The sequence below is a fragment of the Bombus huntii genome, chromosome 11, assembly GCF_024542735.1.
Source record: "Bombus huntii isolate Logan2020A chromosome 11, iyBomHunt1.1, whole genome shotgun sequence".
Lineage (NCBI taxonomy): Eukaryota > Metazoa > Arthropoda > Insecta > Hymenoptera > Apidae > Bombus > Bombus huntii.
The window spans coordinates 6,790,033-6,809,114 of record NC_066248.1 but is presented as its reverse complement, the minus strand read 5'-3'; the positions used below and the strand labels follow the sequence as shown (position 1 = coordinate 6,809,114).

Sequence of the window (19,082 nt, the reverse complement as noted above, 5' to 3'; positions counted from 1 at the left end):
TTCTAATTGCTTTTCATTAGCGATAATTAATGGGCCTGACGCGATCACGTTCGACCAATTTACGGTAAACAGCACTCCGATTTGTCAATTTCCCATTCTAATTCGTGTACTCGATAATGCGCATGAACTACGACATTCAGTCACACGGTCTAAATTAGGTGACCGGTCTAAAACTCGCACATTTTCCTACAGTTCTTCCGAACTAGCTAAGAATCTAGTAGCACGAGGAATTTTCTTGTTCCTTTATAGCCCGAAGTGCAAAGGAAAAGTCGATGCGAGATTTGTACGCGATCCATAATCTTCTCCTAGTAATTTTCCTAATTTGAAAAGAAAAGGTACGTACGGAAGTTGGAGTTTGATTCGCAAATGCAGTAGCTACGGAAATTATAGGAATAGCTTTTATTTCCAGAAGAACGTTTATAGAAGCTATATTGATCCAAGGAACGAAGATAGAAAACGTTTAACTGCAGTTTAATATCTCGTCGAAGAAAATGAAAAGGGGAAGAAGTATCTCAGCAGAGATGATAAAAATGATCCAATGGAATAGTACTACGATACTGTAAATTTCGGCGAAACATTTTCTACCTGGAAAATCAGGGTTCAGTGGGATCATTCTTCGTTCGAGACGTGGTCGAGGGAGTAGCCGAGATTAATTACCGGTATCTCTTATTCGAGAGCGTGGCTCCATTAGATTCTAGGTAAGAATCGCGTGGTAGCATAACAGAGGGAAACCGAGTAGGCGATGGAAGCCGAAGCAGAGTCTGCAGCGTAATGTAATCAGGATAGCCGGGCTTCGTTGCGCCTTGTGTCTACCTTCACCTAGCCCGCCGGCAGCAGGAGAGAGAGAGGGAATTCATTTGCATATTAATCTATATAATTAACTGCCGCTAACTAATCGCTCGCGTTTAATTAACGCGCTGCTGTATGCCTCTGCTGTTCGTTCTCCTACTTCGTTTCGTCGTCGTGGTTGTTGTCGTGGTTGTTGTCGTCGTCGTTGCTGCCGTTGCTTTTGCTCGTCTTGCACGATCCGTCGAGTTGCATTTGTTCGTGCGCGGCGAACAGCACGTTCCGAAGTGTCGTAAACTCGTGCGGTCCTGATTAAAGGCCGTTCATCCCCTAGTCGATGCTCGACAAACCCTTTTTCTTCGCGCATCTCGCCAACAAAATATAACCTTAGCGTATAATAACGCGTTTAACGTCGGCATACTGGGCGTACGCCGCGATGGTGATTTTCTTACCTGGTGTTCGCTCGTTAAAGGGTCCCATACCGGCTTGTTTTTACTTTGACCCGCCGCGCCACTAGCATGCGATTCGACGTTAAAAGGACGTGTCTCGCTAATGCTAGGTCACAGAAGCTCGAACGAAGCGCGATCGAAGATTCTATTGCTCGTAAGAACTTTGTGGGCTAATCGTAATCGTCGCGCAAAATTGATCGTTTGCTTTTTTTATGTCTCTGATAATCAGGTGTTTATTTTGTACAAACAATAGGATGAATTTTATATTTGAATATACAGAGACTCGAATTTTTTATATTCGATAACCGATACGCAACAGGATAACGCATAGGCCGCCTAATAACTAAGCGTCGCGCAGCGCTGGAAAATCGGAGAATCGCACAGGTATCGGCAGAAATCTTAAACCGGTACGCGCGGAACCGGTAACGTGATCACGGAGCGCGCAGGTGTTGGCTAAGCGTGTAAACACGCCACGTTCGTAGACCGCAAGAAAATTTTAAAGGTCGCGCGCGACGCGACTACGCCTTCAACTCGAGAGTTCTTCTTCTTCTCCTTCTCTTGCTTCTTCCTCAATGCCGTATGCCATCCGTCTTTCGTTGTTGGCCGTCGCGTCGTGGCGTAGCCACCAGGCCTCCTCGAGGATCATAACTAACCAACCTGCCGGTACACGGAGTCGTTGTTTATGAAACTCGGCTGCGTTACAACGTCGCATCTCAGTGGTCGGTATTCCGCGACAATCCACGGCGGAAGCCTTCTGAATATTTATTACGTGGTCTCGCTCGAACGTGAAATAGGACGATATCGGTTCATCAAAGCCCGCCTCGGGAACGATCGGTGAACGTAGCTCTTCGGAGCTGCATTATTACCGATTCACCGGTTCGCCGAAATTACGAAGGGATGCTGGCTGCGCGGTATCTTCTGCATCACCGAAATGTGATCGACATTGTTGCGCAAGTGATGAACGACGTAAGTGTAAAGAGCGTTGATAACGTTAAAAACCGAATTCGCACGAGATCAGCAATTGTCCTCGTATTTACGAACAGAGAGAATCGATGAACTTTTCCTCGTTGCAAGTATGCAGAGACCCTATCACCGGTTATTTTCAACGATAAGTTAAGATAAACGACAATTAAATTACCTTGCGTTTAGCGTCGTGACCAGGACCGTGATTATTGGGATTTGCGCGACGTCTGTTAAAACCGGTTAGCACGCAAAAGGGGAAACATCGAGTGCAGTTTGACGTATGGGAAATCGCGGCGAGCATCGCAGACACCTTCTTGATCGTGTGCGTTGTCGAAAACAATTAAATTCTTTTTTTTTTTAAGCGTCCTACCGGTCATTTTAAAAGCTGCTGCATTCCAACGAGCATGCTTAAATTTATACAGGCGTAGCCGGCTCCGACTCACTTTCGTGATAATCCTTCAACGTGCTTAAAACGTAGTTTACGGCCGCCCCACCTCGCCGCGGCGCTCATTAAATCACGATGCAATTACATTCTTCGCCGTACATTATTGTGCTTCGTGATTCCCCAGTGTTGGCGCATTAAACGGAACGCGTGTTTAAAGGCGAATGAAACTGCATACGTCGGTGTGCTTAATTATACACGGAGACATCAGGGAACGACCCATGGATTCCGATGATTCCGGTATCTGGTTTCGCATACCGTCTGACGCGCTAACCATTTTTTAAAGGCGTGGCCGGACATATCATCCTCTTGCATACGATCGAAAATCAATAACCGACGCTCGGCTGCTGATTTCCCCTTGCAATTATAGCAGCGTCGATGGCGTGAAACAACGAAAAGGAAAAAAAGTCGTGAGTCTTACGTAAGAGGTGGGAGCGTGTACGCTGAGGACGCGGACGCAGCGTACGCGTTATGCAAATGCACGTCGTTAGAAGCGCGCGAACAATGCCACAATTGACTGTTGTAATAAGCTCGTTTAGCGTATCTGTGGATCGGTATCGTGACGTGGGTTCGCTAGCGTGTGTCCACCTCTAATTCCCCGATGGTCGGTTGCTCGTTTACGCAGTCGTTTCGCGCGTCAAGCGAAATGTGTTCGCTCATGATCTCGTGGAAACGCTAATCCGTCTTTAATTCCTTTATAATTGTAGATACGGTGCCGGTCGTACGTACTATCAGAAATCTTAAGGGGAAATGGGTCTGATCGCGTAAAGCTTTATTTTGTATTTCTTCTCCCCCTTTTTTCTTTTTTCTTTTTTTTTCTTTACAATAAATAACGATTTATAAATTCGTGACGTTTAGATTGGATTAAAGGTTCTGTGAATATTTTGATTTACGATTGGCTCGTTAAGTATTGCGAGTTGCAAGACCTGGACACTTTAAAGACTTCATTTTTTGAAGCATTTTTTTCCCCCTTTTTATTAAACTTCTGCTGATTTCCTAACATCTATTTACACACTATCGTCTTTCTGTATGTTACGTCTACCTATCTTCAAACGCTTTACCCACATCTGAAATTTTCACTTTCCAATCGTGTTCTCGTCATATTTAGAAACCCTCGCGTCGTTCGCTTACATAATTAGTCCGATGGCGATTAAGAGGATTACGCGCATAGCACGAGGAAATTTGCATACATGTAATCTTTGCCTGTTTTTTACGGGTACGTAGTACCGATGGTACTTGGCGTTTTAAGTAAGTGAGCAGAGACTTGTGGGAATGCGACTGATGAGGTGATTACAGGCTAATTCGCGCTAGACATCGCGAATTTTCTTCGCGTATCATTGTGCAACGGTCATAAAATTATAAGGAATGAAATTATAAGTATTCCCGTTTGCTTTCAGCCAGTCGTAAAATAACATCGTTTCTGTACTGTTACTACGCCCATACCCTTGAGTCTTCTTTCGCAATTAATGCATCCTGGCAATTTCCACAGGTCTTGGAGTTCCTTGGAAAATCTCGCTCGTTTCGATTCGTCATGCATCGGTAACAGTAATTAAAACGTTTTATTATCGAACGTTAGGGACGTTGTAAAACGTGAAAACTGACCTTTCGTTTTGTTACATTTGGTAAAACAGCTTTACTTTTAAGAGGTTTAACGACCGTTTAATGATTTTTATCGTTAATTGCGGTTTTCAACTCTTTTACGAGGCCTGTGTAAAACTGTTCTTTCCTGCCACTTTTATCCGTTCGTTCGTTAGTTACGCATATTTATTTCCATCATTATTACGGCCTCTTTCACGGCTACAGGTGTCTGATTTGGAATATTAAGTACTTGATAAAACGGCCGCTATTTCTCAATGTTCTAAATTAAAGTAGAAATCAGAATCGAAAGTGAATTTCCTCGCAGATACCTACTTACGGTTCGATAATCGACGCTCTGATAATCGATAAAAGAAAATTTGATTTGTCGTCGATTTTGCAAATCGAAGTTCAGAGTGGAATTAAAACACGCGACGATTACGAAGCCGACGTTACTCGAGTTAGGTACGTCGAAAGGATGAAAACGATGGAAGGATCTGTTTGAGATCGGGCGTCATCAGTGGTTACAAATGATCGCTGCCAACGTGCTTCATCTTCTGTCGTCAAACGATCACGATTCTCCGTTTCGTGTTTCGCGCAAGGAACGCGACTCAGACCGGTCGTTGGCTCTTTTTTTACGCGTAATTTTCAACCTATCCACTTGAAGCGGAGTTAGTGCTATTAGGGTAGACAAGTTACTCGAGAAATGGCTCTTTCGGTGCTCGCCGAACGGCATTCTGATTCTGATAAACGTTCCACTCTGGTATCCGGCACGTTCGAACGAGTAATTAAATTGATTGACCGTTCGCTGCTGTTCACTCCGACTTGGGAATCGTCGTGCGTCCAGTTAGAAGTCCGATCGAGGCTGCCAGCGAGTACAAAAGGGCCGATGGGCTTAATGTCGCCATTACCGATGCTGATGAGTCCCCTTCGTTACGAACCAACCCGTAAATCTCAAGCAAATGTTCCTCTCTCAGCCCTTTCCACGGCTTTTTGCGTTTCTTTCTAGCCGTCCTTTCCCCCCTTTGTCCAGTTCGGCGAGCAGAGCTAGTTCACAATAGACAGTACAGTCTTATTGTTCGATCTTGAAGAGGATCGTAAAATTGCTGACAGACTAGACAGTATTGGCTGGCAAGTTGGCGGCGGTATTAGTCGCGAAGCAAGAGAACTACCATTAGGGGGTAGATAACTTAAATTATTAACCGATTGCGAATCGTTTTTCAGTCAAAGTATCTTTGCAGCGAGGCGAATGTGGTTTAATTGGTTTTAGTCTTTGAGATTGTAAATACGATAACGTAGAACATAATACGGCTGTGTAGAATGACGGTAGTCGCGTAGATTAATGGATTATTAAGTTCGTTGCTTGAATACCAGACGGAGAATCTGTAACGATTAGTGGATATCACCTGTCTTGATCAGACTTGGAAATAAATAAGAGTCGCGCCGCTATTACATGCTTATGTACTTTATTAAAGTATAATCGAGTTGAGTGGCAGCTACTGGGGGCACTTGCCGGTAGCCAGGTGTTGTTCCAGGTAAAGCGTTACTCGCTAGGGTTCATGGAAGGATCGGTTACTTCCGGTATTTTTCTCGAGAACTAATTGATATGAATATCACGGTGTTCCGCTACCAAGTAGTATCCGGCACCTACAATAAATATCAATAAACAATGGCATAAAGGGGAAAGACACTAAAACCAGAACAACAAGAAAAAAAAAAGAATTAAAAAATTACACCTAAATTACACCTTAACGTGAAATACATACTCTTAGCAAAAGGGAACGATCGAAGTCGAGGCGCAAGACAGCAATTTTCCTACGCTCTTTTGCGGAGAATAACCGAAGTGAAAAATGATCGTTATACACTGTAACGACCAGTGTAAAGCAATTAAGTAACTATTGCATGATAACGGGGCTGGTCGAAGAAAAGAAATCGTCGTCGACTTTAAAACAGTTATTCGTCGAGTCGTTTATCTGAACAGCGAATCTGGTGTATCTTATCGATCCAGATCGAGGGATCTTAATCGGGTAGCCCTTTGTACGGACGTAGTATCATCGTTATTACACGAATTTCGTTCGGATGATTTTTATAATTTTCAGATGGACCAGGGTCGGACTAAGGTCGGTAATTGTTCAACAAGGACTGTTGATCGGGCTAATTAGATTCGCGATAATCGCCGGTACGGCGTTACGAAAAATTGAATGTATCCAATGATTACGAGGGGCCGACCCGCCACTTTGGGGCAATAAACGACATGGATTCGTGACTCGGGGATGCCCGTTTACGATCGTGAATTCGGCATTAAAGGCAATAACGCCCACGCTCTCATATCCGCCTCGGCCTCGCGGTGCGGGTATAAAGATTGCGCCTTAAAAGCCACCAGACGTATCTTTATCCGCGGTATTGTTCAAAAAGAGAAATTACGCGCGTGTGTGCTTCTGCGAAAAGTGATCCACCGTTCATCCTTTAAATTTCCCTGCCCCTGATTTTACACGTCAGCATTCCAAAAGAAAAAAAAGAAAAAAAGAAATTACGTGCAAGAATGTCTCGACCGAGTTTTGAACAATTAATTCGAAAGTATGTAGTATATATAGTATTCCGAAAGTATACAGTATATTCCGCGAGCGTTCCTTCAAAGTGTTTTTATACGAGGTCGCGTGAAATAGTCGATACGCGCAAAAGGCAAGATAAGAGAAAGGATGGGGGTTGACCTACGACCCTTTAACGAGATGCGATCTCATGGTTCGTTAGGGGTTCCCTAGAGAATAGAAGAAAAATCAGGATTCGTTACGTGTCGACGAGACGGGAGAAAACACGCCGATACAGGAAATTATGCAGGGTTTTTGATTCTTTATTTTCTATCGGTATGGTAAGTTGGTTTTTGTTGGCGGTAATTGAATCTTTTTGGAACAAATTGCACGATGGAAATATAATAAATCGTAGGTAAGAAATACCTCGTAGGAAATATCTTGTGAAAGTCGGTTGAAAGTTAGCGGTGAAAATATTTGTTGCTTTGGCAGTTGCGAAAGAATTATGTAGACGATCGTATGTCACGCGTTATGGCGTTATACGTCGTCAGATTATTGCATTACGGCGATACGTTTGAACTTTAAATTAGTTGACCTCTTCGAAAGAAAAGTCTGGATATTAAAAATCGTTGATCGTAACGATATCGCGCGAACAAGCAATACACGTGTATTCGAGAGATTCAAGGGACAAAAACCATAATCGTGCATCGACTGTCGCGAATGCTACTCGCTTACGCGGACCAGCTCGTGATATACACGTATGTATTTATCCAGTGGAGGAATCGAATGCTATCGGTCGGTCGAAGCGGTTAAGGCCAAGGTAATTGCATTGTACGCGGTTGTTCTTTCAAACGCCAATCACCGGCGACAAAACGTTTGTCGCGGCGAGGCGAATCGCATTTGCGGCTGGACGGCGCCGCTCTTAAAGCCGTTCCGCGGTTCTCCATCTCGCCTGCGTCTCTCCTTCTGCTCCTCTGGCATTCGTCTCTTCTACGAACGTGTACGATCCTTCGACAGTTGCGAAACGGTCTCGCGACGTCACCGGCTTTACATTCGAAATCGTGCGTTCTGTTCGCGAGAAACGTTCCAGCGATCTCACCGAATGTAAATTTCGCTGCAGAATTTCCGAGCGTTCGCACCGAGTGTGTAGGAACTCTGATCGGCGAACAGAATGAAAAAATGAACGATTTACGCGTCAATAAACTATCGCGCAGTTTCATTTGCGCGCGTCGTAATCGTTCGTAAAAACAGTTACGCTTCCGGTCGGTGATTTTATGTTTTGTCCGGGCAACGCTGAGAAAATTTCTCGTCAAGAGTAGAGCGTAGTTGGCGCTCGTCTCTTGGGTCTTTCTCTACGAGATCTTTCTCTCGCTACCGAAAGAAGAAAAGAGAGGGAGACGACGACGAGCGGAATCAGGTACAGAGTCGTGTGCTCCATGCTTGTTGCTTGGCTGCGTTTCAGTCGTTCTGAAAGGGGAGGAGAGACGGTATGACAATCACGTAAATGCTCGGATACGGACGTTGTCTGGTCCCGCGCGTAGATCAGAAGGCAGCGGCCGCGTTTGTGCCTGCTGAACCGATCCGCATAAACGAATAATCCGTTAAGTCTTCTTAAACATCCAGCCTTCGTCATGAATCGGTGATTCAATTAGGAGGCCGCAGCGATAATACCGCGATATTAGTGGGCAGTTTTCTGCGTGGATTAACTCGCCTCTTATATCGAAGCGGACAGCAACCGGGCCGCGAGCTTAAAGGAGGATAACTTGTTTCCATAAAACGAAGCAGGATACCGGTGTCCCTGTTTCCACGTTGAACGCTCGTAAAGCATTCGGAAATAACCGTGCGCTACGGCCATAATTTCTTCTCTGTTTCAAACAATATTCCTGATACTTTAAATTCGATATATGTATACGCAATGAAAACGATACATACGACGGTTGGAAGTATTAGACGAAACTGCTTGTACGACGAGGCACGGTCATACGATATTAGGAAGAATATAATTTGAGAAGAAAGTGACAGAATTTGTCGATCGAGTTGGCAATTCTAAGGATATTTGTTCACTTTGTTTTTCTTGCCTATCCACCTAACCAACGTGTTTTCTTCGGTACTCGTCCTATGCACGAGCTTCGACAGGCTCTGCGCCGTCGCGATCGATACCGGTTGAGAATGCGAGCGACCGCATCGTCGATGGGGGCATATATGTACCTGTAAGAAGCTGGCGTAGGCGGTTGGTAAGCCGCATTGACGTTACTTAACCACTTAGGTTACTTACGGCCGGTGCTGTTATTGTCGAACGTGCTAATAGATCGGCGGCTTCCATTTCTTCGGTAATAATAAATTATCAAGCCTAGCGGCCGCGTGTCGTAATGCGAGTAGGCTCGTGCCAATGCCTCGAGTTTGACTGGAAGGGTGAACCACCCGAGCGTGTGACAACTCGATCGATGTTTGATCGATTGTGCCGTGTACGAGTGGAATAAAGATATTACGATAGTAACATTATTTTTTACTGCATAAGTGAAATAGAATATTGTAATTGCTCCGAGTTAAACAAGCTGAAAAAGAGTCCAAGTTGTTCTTATTCTTACGTAATGAAATTAGAAATTAGGCTATAGATGTTTTCATAGCGACGTATTCGATACTTTTATGCAGTACTATCGCGAGTAAAATAAGAAAGTTTGCAGTTTCGGTATCAAGTTTAGGTAACGTGGAATCAGAAAATCCTATGCTTGTATTCGTTCGACAAACGAACCAGGAGAATAAGGAAACGTACGAGATTCGGTATAAATCAAAGCTTATATGAAGCCATTAAACCGTTTTCATTGCGGTCGGTAGAACGTTGTAATATTCTTAATAAATGGTGCACACGAGAGGAAGCGAGACATCGCGAAGAACTCACGTTGGTTTTATGGCTGGCTCTCTTACTGGATTGGTAATTTCATCGATCGAAAGCCATCCCCTACGAAAAAGGAACGTTCGAGAGACGATCTCGTCCTTTCACTATCCACGCTGTTTGGCCTGTGCGAAATAAATAATTGACTTTTTTTTTTCACCGGCCTGGCCGATGGAACAGAAGCGTCACGAGCAAGGCGAATAGTTGTAACAGCGTCGGGTTTGACTTCCTCCTTTCGACTCGCGGGAGAAAGTCATTGTTGTTCGCGGTTTCAATGAAGTTTAAGTAACCGACCTCGACTCACAGATATATCATTGTACCTTTGTGGCGCCAAGACATTGTTACACCAACGCGCGCCGTGGTGGGTGTGCATTGTTTTATAGGAACCCGTGGCACGAACGCGAAAAGTTCCGCCCTGCTGGTAAAACTCGCCAACACCTTTTTGTCCTACTCTGTAATTACAATGTAGAGGAAAAAGAGAGAGAGAGAGAAGAAACGTAAAAAGAGCAAAAGCAGAAAAAGGCAGAGAAAAACTCACGCGATGAACTCGTAAAATTCGAGCCGCCAACCGGTTAAGGAAACTTTTCGTCGGCCTGTCCGCGATGTTAATAGCCGATATTAGTAATAAATTACGAAAAGTACATTGTAATTATACGCGAGACCCGCTAAAGATTCGAAATGATTCACGATCCCACGGTACGGCGCCAGCGATCTTTATGTACGATCGTCGCGATCGTATCGTTGCTTTTAATTTTTTCCGAACGAAAGTTAAGACGTCGTTAAGACGAATCATAACGAGCCTCAAGCTTTGGTAGTCCACTTTCGTAGTCATGTAGGACAGGTTTGTTGGACGGTTCGCGATATTTAAACGACGAAGAAGTCTGCGATACGTCAAAACGTAAGTACATAATCTGGTAAATGAAATCGCATCGGTCGTGTGTCCGGAGGTCGTAACGAGGAAAGTATTTTTCGTTGCGTGGCTGCGGCGATGGACCACGCCAAAATGATATCGTCCGTCTGGTCGATTCAATTATTACCATTGCAATTATTTTCGTTCTCGCATCGTGCAACACCTGCGATCGTAAAGCGATCTTATTTGCGATTAATAAATTTTCACTGATCGCCTTCGTTCCGTTCCATTTAGGGATAATGTCGATACTTGGGCAAGAAAATGTTGGTACTTTGTAAGCGATTAATTCTGGACTTGTTCGAACAGTTCATGAACGTTTATGCTCTTTGTACACGTGTACGTGCCATTTACAAACAGATTTTTGGACATATTTTAGGTAATCTTCGTCACGGGTGGTCCACGATAATACGTGGTTATACTACTGAAACAAGTTGGACCGTGCACAATTTCGTCATTCCACTAAGGAAAAGTTCTTAAATAATTAACTTCGTTGAATATCGAACGCGGTGATTTATGTAACCGAAAATTAAGAAGATTTGATCGAAGCGTATAAACGATTAACTGTTTCTTAGATTCAAAATGTATCTGGATAGGTTTCGCGATTAAATTTCCAATCAAGGATGTTTCACCTGGAAAATAAGAAATACTATTTTTTTCCTTAGTTCACCAGAGATTAATGGGTTTTTGTAGACGAAGCAAACGATGTCTGACTCCGATCCAGGATGAGCAATCTCGGGGAGACGGTGTCGATGGATCGAGTTACGAACCGCTCGCATTTAACACGAACCCGATCGTGATTTTAACTTTTATTTCGAGCACGTTCCGCTGGTGTAATCCAAGGAAACTCGTGCAGCTTAATACACGTACGAACACGTACACACCGAGTCTGACAACACGTGCCGTGTTCTACTTGCATGATCCGGCGCGATCGCTCTTGCTCGGGCGAGATCTGCATTTAATCGGTGTTCGCTTTTACGATGTATCTTCTTTAATCGTTGCACTGTCTGTAAAAAGACGAAGATGAGGAACGATCGAAAAATTACATCGTTCGAGAAAACAAGCGATTTCTATAGAGATATCAAAGACACGTTGTAATAATTCTCTCCTGATAGTCACGAATTTAATCAGCGGTATCAGAGAGAGAGAGAGATTTTTTAATTTGTCGGTTGCTTCATTTACGAATATGCGGTGCTAATCAGCCGTCAAAACGGAGGTAATAACTGGAGCGGCAAAGAGAGCAGGCAATTATTATTAATTACAGCGTGTAGCCAGGGGGAAGATTGACAGCTTCCATATTTAAACTGAAATCCCCTCGTTATGTAATCGCGCGAGGCGGCTAGCTTCCATTACACATATATATACCTACGTACAATATGTTGCCGCGCTGACAACACGTGCCACACTTCTGCCGCATGATTTGCGTTACGTGCAGGCGCAAAGATTTGCCGAGTATTATACGTAGGAGAGGCTCGCTCGACCTGCCGGCTTCGTGGTTGCTCTCCCTCGCTTTCGTGCCTGCAAATAGGAGCCTGGCTGAAACTTTCACTCAGGGGCCGTGGCGGAAAAAATCTTTCCACCGTTCTACTGGGAAAACGAAAACCCGCAAAAATCGTATTCTAGCAACTGTTGTTCATCGTAGTATACCTTTAGAAGGGTGAAAAAGCACGAGTGTAAAGCAAAACGAAAGTGCGATTAGGTTTGTGAGAAAATGAACGTGCTCGCAAATGTAAAACACATTGGTACACGCACTCGTGAAATTGTGAAAATCTGTTTTGAAAAAAGTAGATTCGTATCTCCGAGTCCCTCGAGTCTGTACATTTTTCTACTGTATAGTCTTTGGTACGTTGACGCGTTAAACAGCGTGCCGACCGATCAGCTGCTTTTTTCCTCAAATTAATTATCTTTTTCTTCTTCACGGCTGGCGAACTTCGCATTTCGAAATTTGTAATTAAGTCACCCTGGCACGCGCCTGTTCCTTGCTCGAGCGTCGCTAATTACCCGTTCGTCCTCTTCCATGGTACTCGTGCTCGAGACGAGCGTAAAGCGAACGAGCGTGGATGTACGCAACCGCGCTCAGATGCTTCATAGATAATTGGCGGGGCCCTGGTTCCCGTATGCAAATCCTCTCGAAACTGAATCCTTATTCTCCTTACCGATAAAAATGTAATTTCTCACACCTTATTCGAGGTATTCGATCGTATCTTTTCTTTAAACGCAGACACTGTCAGCCTTGGCGAACTTAAAATATTTTCCACCACACACGACGCGTGTCATCCTTCGCACGAAAATACATAAACGCGTCGCCCGCGAAGTAATTAAAGTTTCGCAACATACGTAAAGTTAAATTTATTAACAGCGATTAAATTTATTACGAAAACTTTGCCCATCCACATCGAGTGATTCTCGTGAAACAATTTTCACCGAGGACGTTTAACGTTGGTGCACGGTGGTCGATTATGGATAGCGGTGAAAAATTCAAGTGCCGCGATGCCTAACGGATGTAGTTACACCGGGACAGGCCGAGTTATTTTAACGAATGTAATTATCCGGGCGAGTCGTCCGATTATAAGCGTACGAAACGGTCGGGCGCATCCACACGGTTGGGGGGCAGTTCTGGCCATTTCTTAGCGACCATCGCGCAGCGTGATCGTATCGCGGTCCTACTATTAGTACGATGATATATGTCATCATTATATCCTCCTTATTGCGTTAACCGCATCCTGTGATTTACGTCCCAAGGACCTGCTTCACTTCCGTTCTTTTTCTTTCGTTTTACGACCCGTCCCGTTTCGCCAATGACTCAACGTTTGATACAACGTGCCGATGCACTGCCACAATGTTTATGGCTTTCCCTTCGCGCATGCCGTTCGTCTTTTTTCCTTTTGATACCGTGTGATTTATTATCTTGTCCACGTGGGCGGAGTAAGCGAAAGGGGAAAAAGTCGTCGTGCTCTTCCTTTCGAACAACGTACCAAATGTAACGCGGAGTGTCTCGCGACGTGACCGAGAAAAGCGACAGTCTTGCAGGACGGAAGGTTTGATCCGATGGAACTCTAAGTCGGTGTAACATTTGGAACGATCCTGCACCTTCTAGGAACAAGAATTCCACATTTTGCAGTTATTTTCTCTGTGTTTAAAATAATAGCAGATTGTCTTCTCTGTGAATAACAAACAGAAAGTCTGAAGAAACGCTTCCTATGCGAAAGATTTGTTAAACCGAAGAATAGTAGGTTAAGAAAGGATTCACAGAATCGTCAGAGTTCTGTCGGACAGTCACGGAAGACGTCGCAACCTCTGAATATTCGTGCGGGACATCGTACCGGTCGACTGTTATGGAAGATGCGGCGAGCCTCATGCGAATCACATCGTGTACGCGGATAGCGGTAGTGCTCGGCCAGTAAACATCGAGAATATTGGTATAATATGTAGATCTAAGCATGTACGTGGGTTGTCGGTAATGCCCCCGTAAATCAAGTCCTCCATTGTTTTCCTTCATTGAATGACCCGAGCGTTGCCGCACGGTAGTCTCGCGCATTCCATATTTCTGTTCGGGATATTACCGGTATTCCGGTATAAATCTTCGCGTTTCGTGCATCATCGACTTTCGTATTGATAGTCTCCAGTCGATCCGAATCGATCGCGTTTCAACGTAGCCGGCTAACAGGTGCAGAATTCCATGGACGAAACGTTTAACTCAATCACGCAGTCTGCTCTCTTTACGTTCTACCTTTTCTTCTTGCAGTTGAACGGCATTGATGGCTGATCATTAGTCAGTGTTTACGGTTTCAGACAGATTCGTAGTAGTCAATGCCAATAACGTTTGGAGTTCCTAGAGAAGTTGCGTATTCCAGCCAAGTATGGAGCTATTAAGCGCTGTGGGAGAGCTATTCAATTCATTGTGCACTTTGTCTGCGCTACTATTAGCAATGAGATCGAATACACGTAACAAATACGATATCGAGTTCGTCAACGGCTTTGTTCTTTCCTCTGAACGTTCGAAAACCGGTCGAGATTTACGACAAGGTATCAGGGATAAGTTACACCGGAGATCAACCTAAATTTCACGAAGGATATATTCTTGCATCGTGATCAGGATAACGAAACACGTACCTACAGCGGTCTACCGGTCCAAAAACGTTGGAGATCTTCGATGTTGTTCCTTGAAAGAACGAGACGCGAAGATTGGGGGCGAAATCGGATTAACGGGGATCGGCCGGTGAAGCGGGTGTCCATGGCGCGATGTGAGCGCGTAATCAGCACGGTTCGACGATTAATGTTATAAATATTCCGCTAATGCCCGTCCGTTAGGTAAGCGTTTCACCTCCTTATTGCTAACAGCTGCATATGGAGAGCGGCCGTTTGCACGGCGTATTCGTCGATGATTTCATACATTATTTCAAAGCCGCCCCACCTGGCCTTCCCACTACAGGGGAGGAGACGACGGAGACGGAACGCCGTATCTGGCGTCTCACCGCAAATCACTTTCATAGTCTCGTTTTTATGACCGAAAGTTGTAATTTATGGTCCACACGGTCGATCGGTGCGGGGTTTGCCACGCGAGAAAACGGATTACGCAGATCGACTTTTACCAGGAGCCACCGGCGGAGCTTTCAAAAGCTCTCTCCCGATTGCCATTAGCGCGAGTTAAAGACGTGTGGCGTGGGAAAGTAGAGGAAGGCCGGAGCAGAGTCAGTGTGCGTACACGCCTCCGTGTTGCGCTGTGTGCCGATCGGCCAGCGTTTATGCTTGCATTCATAAAGGTAGATCGCCCGTGTCTGGTCTGATAATTAAGAGGCAGCTCGTCTACGCGAATCAGCTCGTTCTTCTCCGGCTCGTTAATTACGAATTTTCCTTTTCGAGGGCTGATTTTTACCAGAGGTCGTCTCATTTACGTTTAATCGCGCCCTCTCGCGCTAGCTCGTGATTTCACCGCAACTTCGTAGCTCGCACGACTTTGTTACTCTCTCGTTGCGAAATCGTCGACGCTGACCGCGATGCTCGCGTTGGCGATTGCCTTCGACGAGAAGAAAAATCGTGACGTCTTACTGAATATGGTGGTCGAAGGAGGATTTCGAGGAATCGGCATGGAGTATCGGCACGCGTGATTCCCTCGACGTTCTTCCAGATCATAACAACGCAATCGTCGTGAGTTCGCGCCAGGTGAAATTGTTTTATGGATTCGCCGGTGGCTGGATAGGTTTTTACTTTTCGAGCCGCGCTGACATAATCGATGCGTCTGGACGGAGAACACACCTATGTCTGGATCGTTACTGCCGCGTCCGAAGGAGCCGATTCAATTTCAGCGGTAATCTCACTGCATTACGGAAAATAGGAGAAATCTAGCGAAAGTAAACGTAACATCGTCGACCTGTTGCAACTGCTGCGTAATAATGCAATATGTAATAATAATAAGAGGATAATAACGCATCTAGCTGTCAGAATACAGTCGAATATAATGAATCCAAGTAATGCACGTATTTTTACCGCGTTAGATACAACCGTCGAGTGGATTGCCTTTCCATCGACCAGAAATGTTCGTAGACACCTGAGCATGTAGATAACGTCTACTATTAATTGGGTGACAACGTGCATTCGTTACGTAAAGAAAGCCGAATCTGCTTTATCTAATTTTGTAGAAGGCTTACGTAATAACGCAACGGTATTTTATAATTCTTTCTACTGCGATAAGTGAGGTGTGCAATGTTTGCCCGTTCGAGAGGATAACACTCGATTCTGCTTTTAAACGACTTTATTAGTCTAGTTATCCAAGGCGGATACACGTTCATCGACGTTCTACGAGCTTTTAGATTTCGCTTACGTAAGATTTCTAGAGTTCTGCTTGTCGTTAATGCGAAAGAAGCGCTTAGTTGCAACTTCTTAATCGAGAAATCGATAAGTGGAGAAACTAGTATGTACGGTTTAGAAAATTCAAATGACGAGAAGCGTCGATTAACGTTGCGTTATAAATAAGTGTGAAATATCTCTGTCGTAAAGGCCACAGTCTATATAATACGCGAAACAGAATCTTCCTATACGTTTCCTATAATATGAAAAATTCGAAAGGTAGCTGCGTCAGGTATCTCTGGTATTTCTTCATTCGGGATTTGTTCGCATCGCTATCCGAGTCTCGCGCGCAAGCGATTTACGTTGTCACCGTGGCGAGATGCGATCTTAATTATTCGAGCGAACCGACGAGACTGCCACCGTTCCACGGCGATCCTTTCTTTCGTTTCGTTCCAAATGACCGGTGTAATTGGCCCATTAGAGCGTCCCTGCTGTTTCCTGGCCGAGCGTACGAGCTTAATCGCGTCGCAGAATGCAATTCTGCGAGGCGTTCGCATCGATTCGCGCCGGCGCCGCCGGAAAATTGCGCCCGGCATGGCACCGCGTTTACCCGTCTTTTCCTCGCGTTGCGTCGCGCAGCTGCGTCCATTCGAGAGAGTGACCGCACGAAGCAACCCGTACGTTCTTCAACGACAACGATGTACTCTCCGCAGAGTAGGAAAAAGCTGTGGCATACGTCGTGTCGTAAAACGAAACGGAATACACATTGCAGTTTTTATGCTTATCGGCAGTCGTACGATGAAACTGGGAAATTTACGTATGAATAAACGCGATGGAATATCGATCTGTCTAACGGACATTCTCTTATTGCTATTCGCCACGTATGAAGCACGGTGTTTTAATGGAAAACCGCAACAACCTTCAATTACGTTTAAATCATCCGAATTTTATACGTAGTCGTAGGATCGATAAAAGGTACAAGATTTGCGTTCTTCGAATATTTTACACGTACAATCACACCGCGTGCAATGCGTCGACTGATACGGAGATACCTACTTCTATCAGTATTTACAGAATTTGTAGATTACTGGAGCAAAAATGTTGGTTTTTCGCGTAGAATACGATGAAATCGCAAGTTCTCCGCTCCTCTTTGTTCCATTGTTCTCTATCTAATTTTCTGCGAAGAGCAATTTGGTTTCCAAGGGGCCCATTACGATTGCTATAATAGCGCTCATCAAGTCTGACCGCCTATCACCTTTACCTTCGTCTTGTCTAATTACAGGTCACGTTTATTGTTTCAGGATGAGAGCGAGCTCTCGAGCAAGCGGTGGGCCAGTGCGCCCCGCCGCCCGGACAGCCCCTGCGTCCTGGGGGCACCAACGTCTAGGGAGGTATGTTAGCTTTTCTTACGTTTTACGCGTTCTTCCTTCTTTTCTTTGTACAATAGTCGCGTGCAAACAAACCGGAGACTTTGTTCCGGCTTTAAGTAACGATAACATCTACAGATTGAATATATTACGAAGATATTCATCCACTCTGTATTATTTTACGGTGTAGAAGGTTGGTAAATCTGTAGGGTTCGCGTATGCGAATATCAACGTTACGCAAGCGGGTTGTCTATACACGTAGTATCTAATGGTAGATTCGTATCAATCTGAATAACTTAACCGGAATAGTTTGACGAGTTCGGGTTGTACATTTGAAGTCCGACTTAACAAGTTGAAGTTGCAATTTGCAAATTACATATCACGCTTGACGACAGTAAGTAAGACGGTCTGTATTTTATTTTATTTTATTTGTATCTTATTTTACGTTGATAATACCGCTCGCTTTAATCCCGCGTAAAATTAATTGAATTTAATGCAAGTGGAAACTAAACGACTTATTTCATTTTTAACGAGACTGCTTTACTAAGAACACAATGTTTCTTCGCCGATTTTCTCGCGCGCGATAAGAACCCGGGAGCGTTTTAGAATTTTCTCAACCTGTACATACCTGTATCAAATCTGATACGTAAACTCATCGCGCTAATTACGGCCGTGTCTTCGGGTATCGCGAAATAATTCGTATTCTCTCTCACGAGAATCCGCAACCTTCCGCGTGGCATTACGGCAAGTTCAAGAAGCCACGTCGTACTTCAACCTTCCCACGAACGTGTCCGATCAATTTTTCCAGTTAGGCGTACGATCGTAGTCTGTTCGCGAGCGATCTCCATTTGTTTACGCGGCGAGGTAGCGATCACGATCAGAGATCGGTATCGAACCGCGGGAAGCGCGTGTCGATTGGCCGCGAATGGAAACCCGCTCGATTCCGTGCGGTACGTGATGGCACCCAAATCGCGATGCCGGCCTCGTACGTCGAGAAGCCAGATCACCGTATACTTTTATATATATATATATATGGGCTACTAATAGGGTCCGTCGGGGTTGTTAGCAAGAACCGCGGTATGTCAGCACGTCACTCGCGGAAGGACGATTAGCGGCGAGATCGCGAAGCGAGGTGTCGATTTAGGAACGTGATCGTACAAGGACTTGGAGCGCGCCAATGAACCTCGCTACCAGACGCCTTGACACTTTCTTGCGGTGATTTCATTCGTAGCTCAACTTTTTTTCGTTTTATCACGTTCCGTACGGGTGAACGGTGATTTACGATAATCGTGGCAGTTGGAATTTGCGCGAGACGAATGTATAATTAAAGACCAAAGTTTCTAAAATTCGGTATCAGCGGTTAAACGTTCACCGTCACGGTGGTT

General features: G+C 44.8%; 1 protein-coding gene across 4 annotated transcripts in view; it reads left to right on the top strand.

Annotated features, from left to right (window-relative positions):
* Window positions 1–19,082, top strand: part of LOC126870844 (Krueppel-like factor 6) — a 291,599-nt gene that overhangs the window by 69,753 nt on the left and 202,764 nt on the right. For 3 of the 4 annotated variants that reach the window (XM_050628918.1, XM_050628919.1, XM_050628915.1), the window contains one exon: window positions 17,632–17,721. In XM_050628918.1, coding sequence (XP_050484875.1) covers window positions 17,632–17,721 — 90 coding nt within the window. Of the gene's footprint in view, window positions 1–1,220; window positions 2,202–17,631; window positions 17,722–19,082 lie in introns of those variants that run through there. The other variant, XM_050628917.1, reaches the window with a different exon arrangement.